This window comes from Lynx canadensis, chromosome D4, assembly GCF_007474595.2.
Source record: "Lynx canadensis isolate LIC74 chromosome D4, mLynCan4.pri.v2, whole genome shotgun sequence".
NCBI lineage: Eukaryota > Metazoa > Chordata > Mammalia > Carnivora > Felidae > Lynx > Lynx canadensis.
Window position 1 is genome coordinate 87,807,223 of NC_044315.2, and position 22,893 is coordinate 87,830,115.

At 60.0% G+C, this 22,893-nt stretch overlaps 2 protein-coding genes across 7 annotated transcripts; one reads left to right on the plus strand and one right to left on the minus strand.

Annotated features, from left to right (window-relative positions):
• Positions 1–2,205: 2,205 nt before the first annotated feature.
• Positions 2,206–12,095, plus strand: NTMT1 (N-terminal Xaa-Pro-Lys N-methyltransferase 1). 5 transcript variants are annotated; one of them, XM_030293234.1, is made up of 6 exons: positions 4,558–4,863; positions 5,042–5,205; positions 8,822–9,033; positions 9,868–10,120; positions 10,309–10,404; positions 11,170–12,095. In XM_030293234.1, exons 3-6 carry the CDS (start codon positions 8,872–8,874, stop codon positions 11,424–11,426), a joined length of 768 nt encoding a protein of 255 aa, XP_030149094.1. In that variant the 5' UTR covers positions 4,558–4,863; positions 5,042–5,205; positions 8,822–8,871; the 3' UTR covers positions 11,427–12,095. The 5 variants fall into 5 exon arrangements, with proteins under 5 accessions (XP_030149096.1, XP_030149092.1, XP_030149097.1 ...); XM_030293236.1 differs by lacking the exons at positions 4,558–4,863; positions 5,042–5,205 and adding an exon at positions 2,206–2,426; XM_030293232.1 differs by lacking the exons at positions 4,558–4,863; positions 5,042–5,205 and adding an exon at positions 2,895–3,039.
• Positions 12,096–12,293: 198 nt separating this feature from the next.
• ASB6 (ankyrin repeat and SOCS box containing 6) lies at positions 12,294–18,581 on the minus strand. 2 transcript variants are annotated; one of them, XM_030293230.2, is made up of 6 exons: positions 18,321–18,581; positions 16,648–16,829; positions 15,492–15,598; positions 15,278–15,386; positions 13,890–13,976; positions 12,294–13,780 (listed from the first exon to the last, which is right to left on the minus strand). In XM_030293230.2, the coding sequence occupies exons 1-6, from the start codon at positions 18,431–18,433 to the stop codon at positions 13,113–13,115; spliced, it is 1,266 nt and encodes a 421-aa protein (XP_030149090.1). In that variant the 5' UTR covers positions 18,434–18,581; the 3' UTR covers positions 12,294–13,112. The 2 variants fall into 2 exon arrangements, with proteins under 2 accessions (XP_030149090.1, XP_030149091.1); XM_030293231.1 differs by lacking the exon at positions 15,278–15,386 and having other exon boundaries at positions 13,581–13,780.
• Between the last annotated feature and the right edge of the window lie 4,312 nt (positions 18,582–22,893).

A 22,893-nucleotide genomic window follows, 5' to 3' on the forward strand; every position in this document is an offset into this window, starting at 1 on the left:
CTGTGACGTCTAGGTGAGGGGGCGCGCTACTATTTTCGATGTTGTTAGCATTTTAAACTTTTTGAAATTCAGGATTTAGTCTCGGTTCCGCTGCTTACTAGCTTCGCAACCTTGGACAGGCCAATCGATTACCTTTTCTTAGTGCCTTTATCTGTAGAATGGGGGTGACAGAGCACCTGCCCCCTTTGTGGCTCAGCACACGGGAGTGCTGCTGTCCTGTTCACGCTGTTAGCGCTCCACGGGGAATTAGGAAACCACGGGGAATTAGGCTTGAAAGGAGAGACCCGCCCAGCAGTTGCGCTGTCCTGCTGGGGCCCCAGGCCCCTTGCGTGGAGAGCTTGCTGAAAATGCGGATGCCCCAGGTTCTAACTCAGTAGGTCTGGGGTGGGGCCAAGACACCTATTTTTAACAAACTTCCCCTTTGGGAGACAGAGCTCCACGCCTGCCCCCAGCATCTTGACGCTGGGTTGGGGGTCGGGGGAAGGTCTTGGAGCCTGGTTCCTCCCTATCACACCCCACCCCCAGATTAGTGTCAGCTCTGAGCTGGCTCCTGGTATCACACTCACCCTAGTGGGGCTTCTGGGTGAGTCCTGAGGAGGTCCCTTGAGTTTGGAGCCCCCTAACTGGTGGGTTGGTCCTTGAGAGAGCCCATCTTCCCGGCCTGGTCCATCTGCTGGACTCCCCCTGCTCTCCCTCCAGGCCTCCCTCCTGGGCCTCTTCAGGGTCATTGTGATCCGTCCCTCACCCAAGGCCATGTGAGGAGCGGTGGTCTCTCAGGCCTGGAGACAGAGGGTGGGGCTTTGTGCCCAGAAAGCCAAAGCTGCCCGCACAAGGGGGTGGTGGGACTCCTGACCAGGGCAGCCGGGCCCAAGCCAGTGGTGGAAACGCCAGGGTTCCGCTATCCTCTCTGGATTTGGGAGGCCCAGGTGGGTCAAGTTTGGGCTGGGTAGGTCTGGAAGCCCAGCTTCCACTGGAAGGCTGGGCCATAAGAAGGCAGTGGGCTTGGAAACCAAGAGAACTGATTTCCAGTCCAGGCTCTGCTTCTATTTGGTTCAAAATGCTAGACAAGCTGTCCTTTCTCAGGGCTCCGTGGTAAAACAGACTGTTGGACCCCATCCGTGACTCTTGGCTGGGAGGAGGCAGGGGAGAAGCTTGCGTTGTGAAATTGGAGTGGGGGAGAAGGATTGTTTGGCCCAGCAATTTCACTGGCATCGTATAATTTGACAATTTTACAAGTCGGCCTGGAGGAAGTACCATAGCCGATGTATTTCCATTTTCTGCAAACACTCTTCAACCAGGGATGGAAGGGTGTACCTCCCTGGGAAGTTGGAATATTGAGTGGGGAAGGTGAACATTTTTTTTTTTAAGTTTATTTATCTTAAGAGAAAGCATGAGCAGGGGAGGGGCAGAGAGAATGGAGAGAGCAAGAATCCCAAGCATACTCCACACCAGCGCAGAGCCCAATGCGGGGCCCGAACGCATGAACTATGAGATCACGACCTGAGCCAAAGTCAGATGCTTAACGGACTGAGCCACCCAGGCACCCCAGGAAGGTGAATCTTTTTATATCTATTCCCTGGAAAGGTGAACATTTTTTACGTTTATTCTAAGAGTACATGAATTTTTAAAAAAAAATGGATGAGGAACACCAGACTAACTACATGATTTCTTTTTTTTTTCTTCAATGTTTACTTATTTTTGAAAGACAGAGCATGAGCGGGGAGGGGCAGAAAGAGAGGGAGACACAGAATCTGAAGCAGGTTCCTGGCTCTGAGCGGTCAGCACAGAGCCTGACGCGGGGCTCGAACTCATGAACTATGAGATCATGACCTGATGAAGTTGGATGCTTCACCGACTGAGCCATCCAAAAAAAAGGGAGGGGTGGATTTTTAGGCACCCCTGGAAAAGCTGGGCTCAGAGCTGCCCCCAAAGGAAGAATCCACATCCAGCAATTGAGATTGTTCGGGATTTATCCTCTTCCCTTAGAGACCACGGAAAATGAAGCTTGGGAGAGGGGCCCAGGCCAGGGGAACCAAGTCTGATTTGGAGTACTCTGGAGAGGATGCCAAATAATATATACATAAACAGATTTGGGGGACTCAGCTGCAGCCTGTCCCCCTCCCCAGCTTTCATGTCATTAGAGCAAACACACCTGAAGTACTTCCTGTGTGCAAAGCCCAGAGGAAGGCATCTAAGACCAGGACGACAGTTTAGGAAAAATGAACTTATGATAAATATTGTCTATTTACTGACAGCACACTGCAGGCACAGGGCTGAAGGCTCCACCGGCAATATCCTACAAATTTAACACTCAGAGCATTGGGAAGTGAGTAAGCACGCCAGTCTGGAAGAAGAGGTCTCCTTGGAGAGGGTCACAAGGCCTCCCATGTGCAAACCCATCATATTTCCATCAAGATTGCTTTCAGGTATCCCTCCAGAATTCCTACACATGGGAGGAACCTGTGGGAGGGCAGGCTTTTTGGAATGGAAACTTCAAGGATTTGTTCTGCTTAATTGAGGAGGCATCCCCTTGGCGCCATCAAGGGTTCTTTTTCTTCTTCTTTTCTTTTTTTCTTTCTCTCTCTCTTGGCTCTGCATATTATTTTAAGGTGCAAATTGTTATGGGTACGATTTGGGGAATGAGGCTCCTCCCCTCTTTCTCCCCGGTGGAAAACCCACAGAACGCTCGTTTTTAAAAGTCCAGCCTTCAGCCTCCAAACGAACCGGTGCACGCGCTGGAGGCAGGAGAGGCTCGGCGGCGCCCAGGCTCTTTTAAGTCTGAGAGGTGCTTCCAGGAACTAGAAAGCCGACCGGGGCGGGGCAAACCGGCCGTGGGGCGGAGCTAGTCGCGGCCCCGCCCCCGGGCGCCCGGAAGTGACGTGTGCGGACAAAGGCAGCGCGCGCCGCGAGGTGTCGCGTCTGGCCGTGGTCTGACGGAGCTGGTGGTGGGCTTGTCGGGGGTTCGCTGCCGCCGCCGCCCTCCCTTCGGCTTCCTGTTCCTCGTCCTCTTCTCCCGGGTCCCGGGAGCCCCCATCCGGGGTGAGTAGCGCGAGGCGGAGCGGCGGCCGGCGGGGGAGAGGTGGCCCCGACCGCCAACTGCCTCGGCGCCCTGAGGTCCCGGCTCGTCACGTGACCCGGCGCGAGCTGCCGGGGCCCCACGTGCGCGTCCCGGGGAGGTCGGACAAGGGGGTCGCTGGGGGCTGGTGGAAGGGGAAGGCCGGGGCACCGGGAGCCTGGACGGGGCAGCCCCTCCCCCGACGCCCTTCCGGGGTCGCAGCTAGTCCCTTTCCCTGCCTGAGCCTCAGTTTCCCCTGGAGAAGCGGGGATAAGGAGAGCAGGCACTCGGAGAGTCGGTGTCAGGGTTCAGTAAAATGCTCAGGTCAGAGCCGGGCACAGAGCAGTGCCCGCTGCATGGGAGTTGCTATCTTATTTCACCTTGGATCCAGCCCCAGTTACGGTCGACACAGGTGCCGCTCAGAAGAGAGCTCGCCAGCCAAGAGCCCTTGGAGCCAAGGTCAGCCTGTTTGCGGAGGGGCTGCCAGATCGAACGAAAGGCCCGGGCTCTGCTGCCCATCAGCGCGGCGGGATGTCTCTGGGACAGAGACAGCTGGTGTCAGAGGCCCTGACGGTGGGGTGGGGCAGGATCGCAGACGGTCTGGACGTATAGAATCATTGCCCTGGTAGGGCCTTGACTGTGGTAAGACGTCTGGGTTCCCTCCGTGTGCTCTTCCTGGTTTCCTGTGTGCATTGAAGGCACATCACTCCCTTAGTGGAACGGTTTTCTAGCGGTAGACGGGGGAGCGGGGGGGGGGGGGGGGGTGGAACGCTTTGGTGGCGACCAGAAGCTATAGAGTCACAGAGATAGCGTCCCACTCCCCTCTCCTGCAGGTCTGCAGAGCTGTTTGAGTGTCTCGAATCCACCACCCAGCGTAACAGTAATAATCCCTTAGATGTGTCCAACGCTCTACAGTTTATAGGGCATTTCAGGGTATTTATCTCGTTTGATCTCTGGGATTGCCAGTGAGAATTGATGAGAATCTCATTTGGCAGAAATAATGCGTGCCTGGCACTCTATGGGTCACTTGATGCTTTTATACCCACCTTTAATCATCCCAGCCTTCCTGTGACGTCAGCATTGCTGTTCTTGTCTTATAAAGAAGTGTACTTAACCGAGGTGAAGTGTCTTATGTGAGCTTACACAACACAGCCAGTGAGAAGCAAAGCTAGGATTCAGACCTGGTGTATTTGACTCCACCAGAGACTTGGGTTTTTTGGTTGTTTTTTTAAAATTTTTAAAATGTTTTTGAATTTATTTTTAAGAGAGACAATGAGACAGCACAAGGGGGGGGGGAGGGACAGAGAGAGAGGGAGACACGGAATCCGAAGCAGGCTCCGGGCTCCGAGCTGTCCGCACAGAACCCGATGCGGGGCTCGAACTCACGAGCCGGGAGATCGTGACCTGAGCCGAAGTCGGCCGCTCAACCGACTGAGCCCCCCGGGCGCCCCAGAGCCTTAGTTTGTTTTTAAATCTCTCCCCACTGCCCCCCCCCTTTTTTTTTTGGTCTTCTTTCTCCTTCCTTTGCTTTCTTTTTCATTGAGCACCTTGCCATTCCCTTATGTCCAGCTGCTGTCACCGATCCAGGGAGAGCAGGCCCTGTCCAGCAGGCTGCAAGGGGGAGGAGGTAACTCCAGGCAGACTCCTGCCTCCTGTGGCCTCCAGGCTTTTGCAGAGAGGGTGTGATGCCTCCACAAAGCACTGACCGGCACGGCTCGGACACCGTTCTTTTCCAGGGATCCTAGGAGAAGTGGTAGCTGGGGCGACTGCCCACCTGTCACCCTAAACACCTTGGAGGGAAAGAGGAGGTGACAGAGCCCACTATGAGCAAAGGGCCTCTCTTCCTCTTCCGGCTCGCCTGGCGTGCGCACAGAGCCAGACTGCCCTTTCCCTAGCCCTGGAGCCCTGCAGCCCCTCACCCCCGCCGGGCAGAGTATAGGGGGACTTCCTGCCATTTGACTGACGACTGTTCCCTCTGGCTCCCAGGGACCTCCTGCCCACTCCAGTCGGGACGCTGGGAGACAAAGTGTAGACAGGGCCCCACGGAGTCACGTTTACTAATGAATCAGCTGTTGGAACAAATGTCAAAATTATGCTTGCCATGTCTCGGCCCAGACGTCCCTCCCCTGGCCTGTTCCTAGAATCTGCCTGTAAGTGGAGTTCTTGTAAATTAGATTATTCAGAGAACCTTGACATTTAAAGAGACCATGTTGGAAAGCTTTCGGTAAAGCAAAAACTCACGTTGTCGGTAATGGCCTTCAGTGTTCCCAGTTTGGAACGGTTGGATTTCTGTAGGTTTTCTGAAAAGTGGAAAATGACTGTGGCCACACAAGGCTCATTCTTTGGGTCATTCAACAACCAACTAGCAGACAGCCACCTTGTATCAGGTGCTGCGCTAAGGGGGTGTGAGGTCATGTCCCTGCCTCCAGGAAGCTTACCTCCTGGGGGGAAAGGCAGACACCGCCAGGGGAGGGTCGGGCCCCACATTTATTCTGGTCAGCTGGCAGGAGCGAACTTTCTGTTGAAGGCCTGTGTGCTGTGTGTGGTTCGAGAGCGATACGGGGGTCGATCTCAGGGTGTCGCGGGTGTTCTCCAAGGAGCTCCCGGGCCAGTGGGGAGACAGCTGCGAGGGCGAAACCAGTGGTTCGCCAGGACCGGTGGGGGCTGGTGGGGAAGGGTCGGCGTTGCCAGGCTCCCGTGTGAGCGCTGCGTGGGGGCGCCGCTGGCCGATGCCGTCCTTCGTGGGTGGTGGTGGCTGTGGGGCCCCCGAACCCAGCTCCTTGGTGACGTTCAGGCTAGTGGCCCGCCCGGGGCCCGCAGTGATGCCCACTCTACCGCAGCTGGCGTTCCTGGGTATCGGGAGGTTTCTGCGTTCCTTTGCTCACCGTGTATCTCAGGGTCGCAGCGAGAGTTCATTCTTGCCGGGCCGTGTGCCGCTGTCTCTTTCTGGGTGGGACGTGGCGGCGAGCCAGCGTGGAGAGACGCCGTATTTAGAACCAGGGCCCCTCCGGCCTGCTCCCCCGAAGGGCTCTTCGATGGACACGGTGGTTGGAACTTGTCTTCACTGTGGTCCCAGACCCTCGTACCTGAACAGTGGAGCTGGAACATCAGCCTGAGAGCCGATTGGAGGATCTGAGGGGGGTTGGAGGACTCTCCCTGCGCCGCAGAAGGGCTCGAGAGGGTGGACACGGTGACAGTCACAGATCTCAGAACTGGACCCGCTAGGGCACGTGGAAGCTGTCGGTTCTCTTCTGGTTCCTCGGGGGGCCGGCGTGTGGCCTCGTCCGTGGGGGACGTCCGAGTCCGGGAAGGAGCCAGGAAGGTGGGGAGGAGGGCCCTCCCCTGGTGGCCCCGCTGGCTGGCTGAGTTGCCCGGAAAGGGCTCACCGAGGCATCAGTGAGGAGCAGTCCTGAGTTGTTGGGCAGAGGTGAGCCTGCTGCTTCTGGAAGATTCCTGGTCTCGTAGGACAAGTTCAGAGTACAGTTGTGCATCGGGGGCTAGGCTCGTAATGAACGTGGCCGGTGAAAATGCTTCAGCTTTTCTCGTGTTCCGTTCCCCGTCCTTCTCTTGTGGTCTCTAAATTCTGATCCGAGGGCTGCGTGCCCGTCCTCGGGGGGGGGGGGGGGGGGCACTTTCCTGCTTCCGGTCTGATTACTTGTCTCGGAACCCTTAAGTAGTTCTCCATCCCGGGGGTTTTCTCTCGTTTTCGAGCACTCTCCCCGGGTTCCACACGAGGCTTCCCTCAGTTGCCCTGCGTTCCAGGAGTCAGCGACTTAGCGGCCACCCAGTGGAGTGATGTAAAGGTGGCGGATGGGGGGGCTTTCATCCCCGCGCTAAGGGACTCGTGTGGGCTTGGTGCCGGGGACACAGTGGTGAAAAGGTGCGGTCACGCCTCCGGAGCTTCCATCCGGGCGGAGGCAACAGTGTAATTGCAGATACACGTACGCGTTCTGGAGGCAGCAAGCGGACGGGATCGGGGGGCTGGAGGAAGCCACCTTGGCGGGGCTGGTCAGGGAGGGCCTCTGAGCACGTGACACTCAGGCTGAGAGCCTGTGCCGAGGATGAGCTGCCCACGAGGGAGGAGCGTGGCCTCTTGACCCTGGGTGAGGCACCCAGCCCTCTTCTGCATCAGATCCCGCTGCACTGCGGGGTGAGGCGGGGTGAGGCGGGGTGATCGTGGCGCCGGGCTCACGGTCGGTCGTGAAGATCCGGTGGCCGATGGGAAGCGCACGCGTGCGGAGCATGCACTGCCGCCCCCGCCCCAGACCCTGTCTGGTCTCGCTTCTGTGCTGCCACCCCTTGCCCCGGCTCCTGCTGGTCCCCGTGTGCCCGTGGTCCCGCCGCCCACCTGGGGCCCTTCAGAAACCCTCGGCTGGTTGATTTCCCATTACCAACAGGCTAGATCCACGCCCCTCACCTGTCCTCGGGGGGGCCCCCCTGCAATCCAGGCCCAGTCTGCCTGTCTGGGCCCCCCTCCCATAACACCCTCTTCTTCTGTCTGCGTTCCTGCCGGCCCAGGCCGTCTCTCTGCCTCTGCCTGTGCCCTCCCCGGCCGCCTAGCATTCCTGGTCTTTGAGGGAGCTCGGGTTGCCAACCCGGCCGCCCCCCACCCATCTGCCCCTCTCTGAGTTCCCACAGCACTTGTGGCTCAGCACGCGGCCTGTTTCTGCCTTGTGTTCCGCTCGCTTCTGTCTCCCGCTGGACCGGAAGCTCTCTGAGGGCCGGGCTTTATCTCAGAGCAACCAGACCAGCACTTGCAAGTGTGTAGTGAGCTGGCGGAACCTCCCGGCAGAGGTGTGACCCTTCTGTCCCTCCCTGGCCTGAGTGGCCGGCCCCGCCCCCCGGCCCCGGCTCTTGCTTTGTAGCTGCCCCTCCCCTGTTCTCCCGACACCCTCTTGTCCTGTCTGCTTTCACTCTTTTGCCCGGATTCCACACAGCTGCCAACACAGCCTTCCAGAACACGTCCGCCTGCTTAACCTAGAGTAGCTCAGGCTCACTGCTCTTTAGGGAGGAGTCTAATGTCACGTCCCCCCGGACCCCGTGTTTCCAGTCGCGACGGCTCTCCGTGCGCCCTTCGCACCTCTCCCCCTGGGGCAGGCTTGCCCGTTGGCTTAGTGAGCTCTTCCTCACCTTTCCTTTCGGCTGACGTGTTGTCATCCCTGGGGATTCCTTCTTTGACTCCCCGGGGCAGTGCCTCCCCTGGGGTGGGCCGCGCCCGCACCTTGTGTTTGTCTGCGGCCCTGCACGGTTGCCATTGTGTGCGGGGGGCGGTTTCCGTGGGGCTGTCTCCTCCGTTCCCAGCACAGCGCCTGGCACAGGGTCCGGCTCATGGTTAACAAAGGACCGGACCCCACAGCGAGCTTCATTCTGTGCTCCGCAGAGAGAGGGAGGGAGGTGTGTGGACTCCCCCAGGCCCTCCCGGGACCAGCCGGGACGTCCACCGTGGAAGGCTGGGGTTCCTTGCTTTGCTTTCCTCAAGTGTAGATTGGGGTTCTCTATAGCTGAGGGTGAGAAGCCGTGGGGTCAGGTGTCACGTACAGTAAGGGAAGGACTCGCAGCCCAGGACTCTGGGTCTCCTCCTCGGGTACAAAGGGAACTTTGCAAAATGACTTGAATACAAGAGGCAAGGCCCTGTCATCCAACGCGTATACGCGGTTTTGGGGACACTGGACATTTCCCTGCAGCAGGCAGGGTTGTGTGACCGTTGAAGTGTGGAGGTGAGACTGGGGCTCTCTGCCTTGTTGACTTGCTCTTTTTCTTGTTCAGGAGGCACTGCTGCTGAGTTTGGTGCCTGAGCTGAGTCGGTTGGTGACAGCATGACGAGTGAGGTGATCGAAGATGAGAAACAGTTCTATTCGAAGGCTAAGACGTACTGGAAGGAAGTCCCGCCCACCGTGGACGGCATGCTCGGGGGGTATGGCCACATCTCCAGCATCGACATCAGCAGCTCCCGGAAGTTCCTGCAGAGGTTTTTGAGGGTAGGCAGGTCTGGTGTGCTCTCCAGGAGCAGAGGATGTCGCCCTGGCGGCCCCACCTGGTTTGCACGGGGCGCCACCCTCTGGTTAGCTGTTGGCGTCAGTGACCCAGGCCTCAAAGGCTGGGGCGGGGGTGGCGCGTGGACCGGGGCCTCTGTCTCGAGGCTGCCAGACGGGCGCTGGCCGCCGTGCCGGGGCTCCCGGACACCAGAACGGAGTCTCCCCTTAACTGTTCGGTTCTGCCGAGGCCGAGTCCTTTGCTGTCTTGCCGAGTTTGCGGGCCCCTGGGCCATGATGTTGGCTGTTCTGCTGAAGGCAGGCTCCCAGCTCCTCACCCCCTCGCCCGCTCTGCCCTCCTCTGTGCCGGGCTGGCATCTCCCTGGCCCTCCCCCTCCTCCTCCTCTCTCTCCCCTGGTGAGCGACAGAGGCTGCGTGCTCCCCACGCTACTTGCTGTTCCCCTGCCCACGTTCCATCTTTCCAGGTCTGTGGAAATGGGTGAGAATCCCTGACCGCCCTTTCATTCTCTCACTGCTTGAGTTCTTTTCACGTTCTGTTGTTTTAACGGGGTCTCGGGAGTAAGAGGGGTTAAACGCACCCATTCAGGCGCTCACCTGTAAGTGCAGGTTGGCGCTCAGCTTAGAAACGTGTGGCCCGGGACGAGAATGTGCCGCGCTCCTACCCACTGACGACCCCACGCCTGCCAGCCCCCAGCCTGTGCCCGGTCCTCTGATTTGAGTAACTCTGGGAGCTCGGGAGGAACGGCCCCTTCACGGGGACAGGGTCCCTCTGGCTTTCTGAGCCGTCCTCACGGAGTCTGTGCCTTCCCTGCTTCTTAGGAAGGCCCAAACAAGACGGGGACCTCCTGTGCCTTGGACTGCGGAGCCGGCATAGGCCGGATCACCAAGCGGCTGCTCCTGCCGCTCTTTGGAGTGGTGGATATGGTGGACGTGACCGAAGACTTTCTGATTAAAGCCAAGACCTACCTGGGGGAGGAGGGCAAGAGGGTGAGGAACTACTTCTGCTGCGGCCTCCAGGACTTCAGCCCCGAGCCTAATTCCTACGACGTCATCTGGATTCAGTGGGTGATAGGTGAGCTTCTCGCGGCCCTCTCCACCTCCCACACACCTCCCGCGGCAGAGGTGGGTCCCCCCCCCACCGCCCTGAGGCCTTGGGGGCCCCTGCGGCAGGCGGGGCGGCGGGGATTTCTCCGGTCCTCCCTGGGTCCACCAGGACCGTGGGAAACATTCCCTGCAAGTACCCTTTCCGTGTTGTGTCAGTACTTGCTATAGGACCCATTTGGGGGCAGTTTTGTGTTGAAAAAACGTCAATGAGCAAGAACTTAGGCACACTGAAGAAAGTGGGAATGAGTTTTTGTAAGTTTTTTTAAGTCTATTTTGAGAAAGCACGTACGCGCGTGCAGGGGAAGGGCAGAGAGAGAATCCCGAGCTGTTGGCGCAGAGCCTGATGCGGGGCTTGAGCTCACGAATCGTTGAGACCATGATCTGAGCCAAAATCCAGTCGGGCCGCTTGGCTGACTGAGCCACCCAGGCACCCCAGTGTTTAGTAAGAGGAAGCTCCGAAGCCGTGGCTGTCCCTGCTGCTCAGAGAGCGAGCCGCGCCCTGCCGCCCCCTCCCGCACCCACTTAGCCCAACGGCGCACCCCGCGTGCTCTTCCTGGGCTGCCGACCCGGCCGCAGGCCACAGGACCAGCAGCTGGCCACCCGTTCCGCGGTGGACTCCAGACCTGCCAGGGACACACTGGGCCCGGCCCTGTATTTTGGGCTTCTAGAAAGCCTGTCTGGAGTTTTAGGGCAGGGAAGGGAAGGAACTCCGGCGTGCTCCCGCAATCCAGGCCTGACGGGGGTGGGTGGAGCGTGGGGTTGGGCAGGGCCCAGAAGTCGCCCGGTGAGGGTGAGATCCCAGCCGCATGCTTTGTGACTGCCCTGGGTGGGTGACTTCTGAGCCGGTTTTCTCTTACGTCACCTGGGGGTCGGTAAACGTCTCCGGGCTGCCGAGAGCCAGGGAGGCTGTGTTCACACGGAGGGCGAGCTCGGTGAGTCGGGAAGCTGAAGGGAACGGCCAGTGGCAGGTACGCGCTTGTGCCGCTCCCTAGCGACCCCGGCCTCTGCGGTCCCCAGGTCACCTGACTGATCAGCACCTGGCCGAGTTCCTGCGGCGCTGCAAGCAGGGCCTGCGCCCCAACGGCATCATTGTCATCAAGGACAACATGGCCCAGGAGGGCGTGATCCTGGATGACGTGGACAGCAGCGTGTGCCGGGGCCTCGAGGTGGTCCACAGGATCATCCGCAGCGCGGGCCTCAGCCTGCTAGCCCAGGAGCGCCAGGAGAACCTTCCCGACGAGATCTATCACGTGTACAGCTTAGCCCTGAGATGAGCAGGGACCGGCAGGAGTAAGGGACCAGCGCCGCGCAGGGTGGGGGGCTGGCAGCGGGGCAAGACCCGGAGGCTCCATGACGATGGCTCGGGGACGCGGAGCGAGACCTCGAAATACACCTGTCTGCCGCCGCTCACTGGACTCTTTTTCAAAAGGCCTGACGGGGACCCAGCGGGGAAGGGTGTGGCCCACACGGAGCGGAGAGGCTGGAGCCCGGCTCCGCTGCCCTGGCAGGCAGGGACCGCGCTACAGACCCGTGTGACTCCAGGGCCCCTGGCGAGTCCCTGGATGCCCCTGACCACCACCTGGCCTTCCGGCCCCAGGCCTGGGTGCCTTAAGAGAACTCTTGGCCGTTGAGGACTTTTTCCCGGGGCGGGGGGGGGGGGGGGGGGGGGGGGGGGGGGAGGAGGAGGGAGAGTGGCCGGGGCAGCGAGCCGTGGCCGGCCGTCTGCACCCTCCCTGCCTGAGCCTTTGCGGTGCCTCCTGCAGCCGCTGGGACATTCACGTTCTAAGTTCTGTTTGGCGATTGAGCCCTGGTGTCCCTAACGTGAGCGTCACAACAGCCTACGGCAAGGGGAGTCCGTAGCCTCACTCTGGGCTGTGCCTCGCGGCTTCTCGGTGAACGTTCGCCAAAGTCACAAAATAAAAGGGTGAATCCCGTATTGGAAAGGTCCTAGCCGGTCTGGGGCGGAGGTCGTCTTTACGGGGCAGCAGCGTCGTGCTACCTGAAAACCGTGCCCCCCACGTGCCGCCATCCCTTCGTGCTGCCCACACAGTGGCTGCGGTGGGAGCCTTGATCCTAGGCCGGGGAGGGGCACCGAGGAGCCGGAACGTTACACAAGGATCTTGAGAGCCAAGAACAACATCTCACGTTAGCGTGAATCATTTACTTGCCTCAGCTTCCTTCCTAGGCAGTGACACAATTCAGTGACCCACGCGACTCGCACTCGGCTTGCTGGGGGCTCAGCCTGTATAGCAGCACAGTCAGCCGTCAGCACTGGTGGCTTTCTTCGCCAGACGGACCCCGCGCAACATGGAGACATCTTGGAAAGGGCTGTCCCTGGTCACGCAGGATTACTTTGTAGCAGAAGGCACAGGTCCCCCGAGATCCCAGGTTTGGCACAGAGCTGCCACCAGAGCCCGGTCCGGGGCCGTTGGGTGACCTGGCCCCAGAGCTCCAGAGGCAGCAGGGCTCGGCTCGCTCTTCTCCTTAGTCCGCCAGAAGCACTTCTGTGGGTGACGTAATCTCACGGGGGGGGGGGGGGGCGGCCTAGGCCGGGCCGTGCCCTGACGGGCCCACGTGCTAACTCGCATCCGCCGGGCCCCACGCAGGACAGACCAGCCTCCTGCGACTCTCAGCGGGACCCGGCCTCACAGCTACCCTGCCCGGCGCTCCCCTCAAATTAACAGAGTGTATGCTTGTCCCAAATCTAAACCCTGTCCCTTTTCCCAGTGTGGTTGAGACTTGGGGGGCGGTCCCCCTGGAAGACCGAGCCGTTTCCCACTGGAATGACTAGCTGCCAGGCCCCACCTGGTTTTCTTGGTACTCAGTACGGATGAAGTCTCGTCTCCCAACCCGTACCTTCTGACAGAAGGCCCGAAGGTTCTCCCCAAGGCTGCCACAGGTACCGAAATCCGCCAGCGGGCCGAGCTGCCCAGACCCCGCCGCCTTCAGTCGGGGAGTGATCAGATGTCCTCCTCCGTGGTACCGCTGTGCTCACTAAGGAGGTACCACTTCAGCCTGTCGGGCAGAGGCAGGGCTTTGACCTTCACATCCACAGGCCAGGGCTGAAGGTAGAGGCGGATGTAAACGCGACACAGGTGCTTGAGGGACGGGGGATAGCTCTCCAGCTGCCTCAAGGAGAAGTGAAGGGCCTGGATCTTCTCTGCCAGGCTGCCCACGGGGTGGATGTCGAAGTTTTCGGGCAGCTGGAGTTTCTGGGAATTAGTCACCATGAGATCCAGGACGGTCTCGGCTTTGCGCAGCAGGTCCACGTGGCTCTCGTCCTCCGCGCAGCCCGGGTGCGAACAGAGCCTCTCGAAGATGATGTGGAAGCCGGACCAGCAGGACGCACCGTGGAGGGAACAGTTATAGGCTGCTCCGGACTCCAGCAGGAAGCGCAGGAGAGGGAAATGCAGTTTGAAGCTCTTAAGGCAGATGTGGGTGAGGGACTCGTGGGCCGGGCACTCGCTGGGGTCGGCCCCGTGGGCCAGCAGCAGCTTCGTGACTTGGAAGCAGAAGCGGCTGATCATCTGGGCCTCGTCCTTGTCCCCTCCCACCGTCTCCCCGAGCAGGAAGATGATGCAGGTGAACACGGTGTCCCCGTCTTTGGTGGTGGCCTTGACGTCTGCCCCTGCAAGGGCCGGTCAAGAAAACAGAAGGTGGGAGAAGATCTCAAACCCCTGCAAAGTGACGCGTAACGTTTCACAGCGAGAGGACAGGGAACCGCGGACGCGCCTCACCTCCTTCCAGCAAGAGCCGGATGTTCTCGGTGTTGTAGATCTGCACCCCGTCACTGCTGGCCAATGCGTGCAGCAGCGCGGTCTTCCCTACAGAGAAAGAGAATGAGGAGGAGTCTGGGCCAGGAAGCCAAGGTCAGGGCAACCCCTGAGGTGCAGGGAAAACAGGATCAGAAAATGAACTTTGTTTTTTGTGTCTTTTTAAATTTTTTAACGTCTATTCATTTTTGAGAGAGAGAGAGACAGAGAGAGAGAGCGTGAGCAGGGGGAGGGGCAGAGAGAGAAGGAGACACAGAATCTGAAGCAGGCTCCAGGCCCCGAGCCGTCAGCACAGAACCTGGTGCGGGGCTCGAACCCACGAACCGTGAGATCATGACCTGAGCCGAAGTCGGACACTCAACCGACTGAGCCACCCAGGCGCCCCTAAGTTTATTCATTTTGAGAGAGAGAGAGAATGTGTGTATGAGCAGGGGAGGAGCAGGGAGAGAATCCCAAGCAGGCCCTGTGCTGTCAGCAAGGAGCCCTGCTCAGGACTCAATCCCACAACCTGAGATCATGACCTGAGCTGAAATCAAGAGTCGGGTGCCCGACCGAGCCGCCCAGGCACCCCATCCAAAGATCTTATTTTTTTTTTTCTTTTTTTTTTTTTTAAATTTTTTTTAACGTTTATTTATTTTTGAGACAGAGGGAGACAAAGCATGAATGGGGGAGGGTCAGAGAGAGGGAGACACAGAATCTGAAACAGGCTCCAGGCTCTGAGCTATCGGCACAGAGCCTGACGCGGGGCTCGAACTCACGGACCGCGAAACCATGACCTGAGCCGAAGTCGGCCGCTTAACCGACTGAGCCACCCAGGCGCCCCAAAGATCTTATTTTTTTAAGTCATCTCTGCACCTAACGTGGGGCTCGAACTCATAACCCCGAGATCAAGAGTTGCAGCCAGACACCCCCAGAAGGCCAACTTCAAAAAGGACTGACCTCTCAGAGCCAGGGCTGAGGGTGACAGGTTTCTGGTCGTCTTTCCACCGGCACAAAACCAGGAACAGAATGGTTCCTGGACACTCAGACGCTGCCTGAGGCCTGGGCCGAGGCTTTCCCGAGAAGCCACGGCTCCCTCGGCAGAATCTGAGCGCACGCGCACGCGTGCCCCCGCCTCCTCCCCCAGAGAGCCCTCAAGCGGCCGGCGCGGGGCCAAGGGCTGTGCCGCTTCTACTTCCCTAAAGCCTCTGCGGCGGGTCAGCAAGATGCACCCGTGCGTCCGCTGCGCTGCGTCATCGCACGAGCTGCGTCCAGCCCGCACGCCCACCTAGCCGCTGTCCTGGGCTGCTGTGGGTGTCCCTCACGAGGCACCTGGCGCACGGCCGTCCCGCTTTCCCGCTGGGGGCACCCACCGTGCTTGTCGGCCGCGTTGACGTCTGCCCCGAGGTCCAGGAGGCGCTGCAGGCAGGGCAGGCGCTCCGGCTCCTCGCTGGCCAGGTCCAAGGGGCTGCTCTCGTGGATCTGAGGCAAGAGAGCGCAGCGGAGTTGGCCTGGGGGCCTGGGAAGCTGCTCGTGCCCCGCCCCCCCCACGTCCCTGCTTCAGAGCAGGCTGGGCCCCGCCCTTACCCGGTCCCTCCGGTTAATGTCGGCCCCGTGTCGCACCAGCAGCTCCACCATGTCGGGCTGGTTTCGCAGGACAGCGATGTGCAGGGCGGTGTAGTAGGTGACGGGGTCTGAAGGCACAGACACGGCTGATGTCAGTCCTGCCTCTCACTACCTCCTTGCGGGACCCCAGGACCTGGCCTCGGGCTCAGCCCCAGCACACCCGCCCCTGGGGTGGCCCAGGCTCCCGGCACCACCAGGGGTCAGGGTCAGGACACGGCCATCCTCATCAGATACTAGAGCACAAGGTCTAGAGTCAGAGCTCGGTCAGGGTCCTGGCGCCATTCCAGTGGGGGGGGGGGGGGCAGCTAATCTGTCTGGGTTTTACTCTCCTCTTCTGTAAAACGGAACCATAAGACAGGGCGCCCCTTCTCGGGCGGCTGGGAGAAACACCCAGAGTGACAACTCCTCAACCCCAGTAGTGACAGCCACGTCCTCAAAGCCAGTGTCCGGGTAACTGACTTTGTAACAGCCCCCGCCCCTCAGCTCTTGGGCCGGCCCTCTGGGAGCCTAGGACCCTAGCGCCCTCTAAGCCTGTCATCAGATGGGGGGGGGGGGGGGGCACGCCTGGCCGCAGCCTGGGTCAGCTCAAAGACCCCATCTGGTCCCAGGTCAGCCCTGAACCTCTCCTGGTTGACCCCGCCCTCCTGGCAAGCAAGCCAGAGAGGAAAACGGTTCCATCCCCACCGCCGGCACTTAGAAGCTAGAAGCCAACCCAGTCCTGCCGTGACTTACACCCAGTGTAGCTTCTGTGTTTGCCCCTCTCCCTCTGGCGTGAGCCAAAATGTGAGATGGCTCAGAACGAGCGGCAGAAATTGCTCTCCCCGCGCTCTGGGCACAGTGCCACCAGCCGCGTTTTCACGATAACGGAAGCAGGGATTTCGCTGGGAGCCGGGAGAGTTTGCTGAATCAGTCACACGGCGGAAGCAGCAACAAACTCGCTCTTGGACCAGAGGTGGGAAGCAGGGGGACGGGCTGCCTCAGTGGTCCCTCGCGAAAGGAAGGAGGGAGGCAGCTCCCGAGAGAACAAGAACAGCAGCTCCTGAAGACGTGGCCCACCCAAAGCCCAGCCACACTCAAGCCACCTACCCGCCCCTGGCCCCCCTGGGCTCCAGCTGACCTTCAAAGTTGAGGTTGGCCCCGTTGCGCAGGAGAACATCGGCCGCCCGGGTCAGCCCCAGCTCGGCCATCTTCAGCAGGGCGTTGCTCACACCTTCCTGGTAAAACGGGGAGTGGGCCTTTCTCTCCAGCAGCTCAGTGAGAACGAGGATCCGGCTCTCCTCGCTGGCAACATAACTGGACCTGGGGCAGGAGAGGGGCGGACCGGGTGAGGGTGGGCACGGCTGTGGGACCCGCCAGCCTGGGCGGGCGGGTGGTCTCCCCTCCCCACACCCCCCCCCCCCCAAATGGCAGGGCCCTGGTTCTGCGGGGCAGAACGTCTCTTCGGAAAAGGTCTGCGGTAAAGACAGAGCGAGCTGGATCTTTTAACCCCAGCCGGCCCCTCGGGTTTGCTGAGAAAGAACTGGGGCTTTCTCCAGCCTCCTCCCAAGGTGCCCAGAGAATCTGGTCCCTGGCTTGGGAACAAAGCCTCACACAGCCGTGCTGCTGCGACCACTCCTTCCCCGGGCACGGACCATCCCTGAGCTGCAGAAGTTGCCCGAGCAGCCCAGGCAACACCCCCGCAGCCAGGCCCTCCTCCCCCGCCCACACTCGGAGGCTTTTAGCTTCCCAGTCCCCAGAAGGTGGCCCTTCACACCCCAGCCCCAACGCCACCTGCCCGGCCAGCGCGGACCTCCAAGACCTGCCGAGCCTTTCCCCAAAAGCGCAGGCCCGCGGACAGCTCCGTGAACCTGCACGCAGCTCTCTTTCCCCGGCCGCCACCTGCTCCTCTGAGTGAGGCTTCCTCACCCCACCAGTGCTCCCCACTCCCTTAGCGTCATCCATCCGCCGCCACCCTTCAGTCCTCAAGATCACGGTTCCATCCTTACTGCCTGGGCAGGAATCCCTCTCGTTCCCCAGCCCCGGGGAGGGGGGAGCGCACCATGCATACAAAGCAAAAATCCTGGGACTACAAAAGGCCCCCCCAAACTGCCTTGGAGTTAAGGAAACACCTTACACTGTGTTTTCAGAACAAGTCTCAAAGTGAACAGAGCGGTGATGAAGAAAAACCTGTGTTTCCACCCAAGTCCCTAGAGAGACGCATGATAACCGCTGTGTTTCAAATTCCAAAGGATCCCAGAAACACACACCGGCTTCCCCATTTCCTCTGCGCTCTTCTCCATTACACGGAATATGCAGACACCTGACTCGTGATCCTCAGTCTCTCTCCTCTGATGCACAAGCACCAGGAAGGCTGGGGGTTTTGTTTAGCTCGCTGACGTATCCCTGAACGCCTCACTCTCTGACACCGTTCCCACAAGTTCACGGATACACCCGCTCCTGTCTACGTAAAATGCAAACTCATTTACAGAAAGTTCAGGTTCGCACCGCTCTGGGGTAAAACCCGAGGCCCTCGGACTCCACCCTGCTCCCCTGCAACCGGCAGCAGGCCGACAGCGCACAGGGTGGGGCACCGAGGCGGAGGCCCGGCCGCCACTCCACCCTGCAGGCCTCCCTCCGCCGGCCTCGAGCACCCTCCATCCTGCCGAGGGCAAGATTCGAGCCAGGTGCAGGAGCTCACGCTCGAAGCAACGCAACTTCATCTGCGGAGCGGGGCCACAGCCGCCCCCGTCCCCGCCACACTTGCAGTGACAACCGAAGGGCGGCAGCGTCGGCGGCAAGGAAGCTAGTTACCCGTCCAGAGGCTCCTGCCGCTCAGGGTCCTGGATCCCCAGGGAGCCCAGAATCGCATCCACCAGCGGCTGGTACTCGAAGATGATCCTCCGGAAGCCGTGCAGGAACGGCATGGCGGCGGCCCCGGGCGCAGCAGGGTGGCCGCACCTTCCGCCGAGGCCCAGACGCCGACTGTGCGCGCTCGGGAGGCAGCGGGCCCGACCCGGCTTCTGCAGGTCCAGCCCCCGCGCCCCGCCGGCCGGCCCGCCTTCCACCCCGCTGCTCCGCGCCGGAAGTGACCCCCGCACTTCCGGTCCGCGGCGCTCAGGAAAGCGAGCGGCGGCGACAGCGCCCCCTGCGGGCTCGGAGGAACCGCGGCGCGACCCGGGGAGAGCGCTGGGGGTGTCCCGGACACCGGCCCCCGGGGAGTGGAGGGCGAGGACCTGCCGGCCAACCTGATCGCCACCCACCGCGGGCCCGCCTCGGCCCGGCCCGGCCCGGCCCGGCCCTGCTCCGCCCTGCGATCCCGTCCGCGGCCGCTGGGCGCCGTCCGAGCTCCGCCCATAGCGCGCCCAGGCTGGCCGCTGCGCTAGCACCCGGGCGGTGGAGGTGACTCGAACCCCGGGCGCCGCCCAGCCGCCCTGGACTCGGATCGGACCAGGACTCCCTCCGGCTTGGCCTGGCTCTCGCCTCTCCCCAACGCTGAGTGGATGCCCACACGCCCCGACGGGTGGTGGGGACAATTCCTTATTCTCTGTCCCCAGGAGCTCCTGGCCCTTCAGGCTGCCGTGCCAGCTCCTTCCAATTTCCGCCTGGATGGCCTCAGTGACCTTTAATTTTCTAATCCGTTAAAGAGGGGATACTCGCACGCACCCGAGATTCTTGGATCAGGAACTCTGTTAATATCAGGGAAGTGGAATCTATCAGGAAGGAACCCAAACCTGGAGCCACTTAGGCATCTTCCTGTAAGGCCATACATGTGAACCTCCACAACCCGGAGTCCCATATTGGAGGCCTGATGTCTTACTGATTCTGGAAAAGCCCTTTCTGAGGAGGTGTGCGGGTCCCGGCGCTGGCATGGTGCCTCGGCCTCCCGCCCCCACCACGTGCCCTTGGAAATCCCTCCCATCTGGTACCTGCCAGAGGCAAGAGTTGTTGAGCGAAGGAGAGAAGGTCTAGAGAGGCGTTTGAAGACAATCCGACGTGCCTGTGATTTGTCTGTGTGCTCCCCTCCACCCCCTCCAAGAGCAGAACAGATTGACCCAGGAGACACCATCAAGCACTCTTGCTAGGTCGCTCCCTGGGGACCCAGCAGCGACTAGTAGGTGGCAGGGGCTGCACAGTTCATTGCTGGCTGTTACTGTTGCTAAATTTACAAGGTTGTTGTGCCCATCAAGTGGCAAGCTGTCAAAATCCCCATCGGGCGCTCAACACACCTTTTGGCCTCCACCATCATTGCCTAACGGGGCCAGAAAGAGGGGTGGGAGTGGGCAGCTTGGGCTTGGCAGAAGGGATGCAGACCACGGGGTCTGTGGCTCCCAGCACATGCCTGCCTTGGCCCTCACCCCAGAAAAGAAGCGTCGTCTTGAGTGACACTGGGAAATTTTGCTCACGTTGATACGGCGCTATCTCATAAAATCAGAAGATTGGGCACCCGGGCCCAAATTCCCATCTGGCCACAATGAGCATCTGAATGGGGCACTTGCCCCCGTGTGCCTCGGTCCCCCCAAGGTGTTACCCTGGTGGGGGGAGGGATGTCTGCCTCTATTTTAAGGGTCCACAGCCTGCCTCTCGATTGATTCCAAGGTCCTGAATGGTGTGGCAGCAGCCGACAGGCAACCCAGAGCCTCCGTAGCCCTTCCCATTTGATTCAAGGTCCCTTGCTCCGTGGCACAGGTCAGGGGCCTGAGGCACCCGGAGGGGCCTGACTTGCCCCAGGGCAGGCGGTGAGTAACTGGGGGAGGCCTGTTGAGAATGGGCTCCAGGGCAGACCGGGGGCGACCACCTCAGCTGAGGCCAGCTTCTGCCTGCCTCCACTGGTTTCCTAAGGCTGGCGTAGCAAAGCGTCACAAACTGGGCGGTCCTGGGAGCCAGAAGTCCGAAATCAAAGCGTCGGCAGGGACAGACTCCCTCCAAAGACTCTAAGGGAGAGTTCCTTTCTTGCCTCCGACAGCTTCTGGTGGCCCCCGGCTTTCCTTAGCTTATGGCCGCTTCACTCCAATTTTTGCCTACCTCTGCGTTCAAGTGGCCTTCCTCCCTATATCCGTGTCCCTGTCCAAGTCACCTTGTCCTTTCTGAACGACCCCAGCCCTTGGATTGAGGGCCCATCCTGATCTGGTATGAATTCGTTTTAACTTGATCGCATTTGCCAAAGAAAAACAAACCTCTGCTTCCAAATAAGGTCCCAGTCAAAAGTACCAGAGGCCGGGGCTTGAACATGTCTCTTTGCACGACCCAGTTGAGACCGCTCTGATGGGTGACCCCAGGCATGGCCCTTCTGGTCTCTGGGCCTCAGTTTCCTTACCTGTAACCTGAAGGCGCTTCAAGCTCTGACGGTCTCAGAGCCCACGAAGAGGTCCTTGTTGCCCGCTGAGGGGCTCTGCCGACAAGAAGACTGGGATTGTCCTGTGACCGGTAAAGGAACAACGAGTTAACTTTCGTGTCCTGAGCCCTTCTAATGTGCCAAGCTCTGTGCTAAATGCTTGACTCGCCAATCTCAACAAGTCCCATTAAGTGAATGATGGTATCTGCCTATTTTTCAAACGAGGAAGCAGGCTCAGAGAGGTTTAGAGGCTCGCCCAATGTTGCACAGCTGGGTTGAGACTCCAACCCAGGTCTGGGGGCGGGGGGTGCTCTTCCAAATATCTGGCCTTCTGCCTTGCGGCTCCTCTGGGTGTGGGCCTCAGAGGGTCTGCACAAGCAGGAGTAAGGAGCTGACCCCTGCTCTGTCACAGCCCCTGGGCATCACACTGTGGAGCCGCCCTGCCGCCTGCCTGTCGCCCAGGCCCCTATCTTTAGAAAGTTCCTTGACCCTTGCCCTCCCTCCTGTCAGCAAGGGCAACCTTGTTTTCTCCATCTGCCTCCCATTAAGGCCCTGTCACTCAGAGCCTCTGATTTTCAAGTTCTGAACCTTCTCTCTCCTTTCCTTGCCACTGCCCCTCGCTGCCCTGCCAGCCTAGGCACCTCCGGCCACCCAATTCCAGGATTCCTGGGCAGCCTGGGTGTCCTGGAGCCAGGCACTGCATGCTCGGACTCAGGCTGATCTGTCCCTGCCCCAGGGAGCTTGGGAGTCCCTCTGACTGCGCAATGTGTAGAGAGGGATAGCCTTAATATATAAAGAACTGTTGAAAATCAACAACAAGCAGACAAAAGCACTAACAGAAAAATGGGCCGAGGACACACCCCGGTGAGTCACAAAGGATGAGAAGCTGTTAACAGACATGAAGGGAGAAGTCTAGCCTCTCCGGGTGTCCAACGCCAACAGTGATAAGAGCTGCCCTATGGGACTTACCTCATATGAGACTCTGCCCCAGAGCGGTTCAACAAAGTGAGTCCGAGAATAGTAGGTACGGTACGATTCCCCCTTGGGAAAAAGTGCCGTGTATATGTGTGCCCGTGTATGCATGTGTACGGAGGCAGGGGTCATTGCCACGGCCCCACGGGAAGATGTCAGCGGTGATGGCTTCCGAGCGCTGGGATCTCGGGAAGTTTTATCTTCTTTGTGTTTCTGCGTATTTCCTGCCTTTGTACCAATGAATGTCTTTCTTGCCTGAGACTCGGGACGCCGAATCAGCCACAGGCAGCGAATCAGGCCCTGCACACTCCTCCCATATCTCGGGCATCTATCCATGAACACCAGGGCCGGGCCCCCCGCTGTCCACAAAATCTTTCTCCTCCCAACGCTGTCAAGTGACATCCGCCCAGCACACAGGTCACCTGCCCCGGAGGCCCCCCCCCCCCAGCCCCCTTCTTCTGGGCCCTCCCAGCCTGGAATTAGCACCTGATTCGTTTCCTTCCCCCCTGTCCCCTGGGGCATCACAGGGCCCAGCGGGAAGGTGAGGGATAAATTGTTAACAACGGCGGACTTTGGTTGAGTGGCGGACTTTGGTTGAGTGCGTCGCCGTGTCCTGTGAATTGAATTAGAAGCCTGACGCGTGTGTGAGCTCATTGACCAGTCGTGACACCCCCGGAAGGAAGCGGTGGCAGGGTTCCTACCTCGTCATAGCCTGAGGCTGAGAGACAGGCCGACTCACAGCCAGCAGGCCCAGCCGGGATTCACACCCTGGCTCTTAAGACCCTGGCTCTTAACCTGTCCCAGCCCTCACGTGCCCACCCGTTCTCAGAAACGCTTACACGTGTGTGCCCGTCACCAGTCACACTCACAAGATGTGCTCACACCCTGTCACACTCTCCCCAACATAGCCTCACACACCCACCCTCTCTCACACATACTTTCTCAGACACGTCGTTGTACACACACACACACACGCGCGCGCAGGGGCACCGAGGCACAGAGCTGGAGGGCTGGGCATATTTCTGAAGCTCGGTCATGGGCCCGCCTCACCCCCCGACTCCCCGCCACACACACACCAGG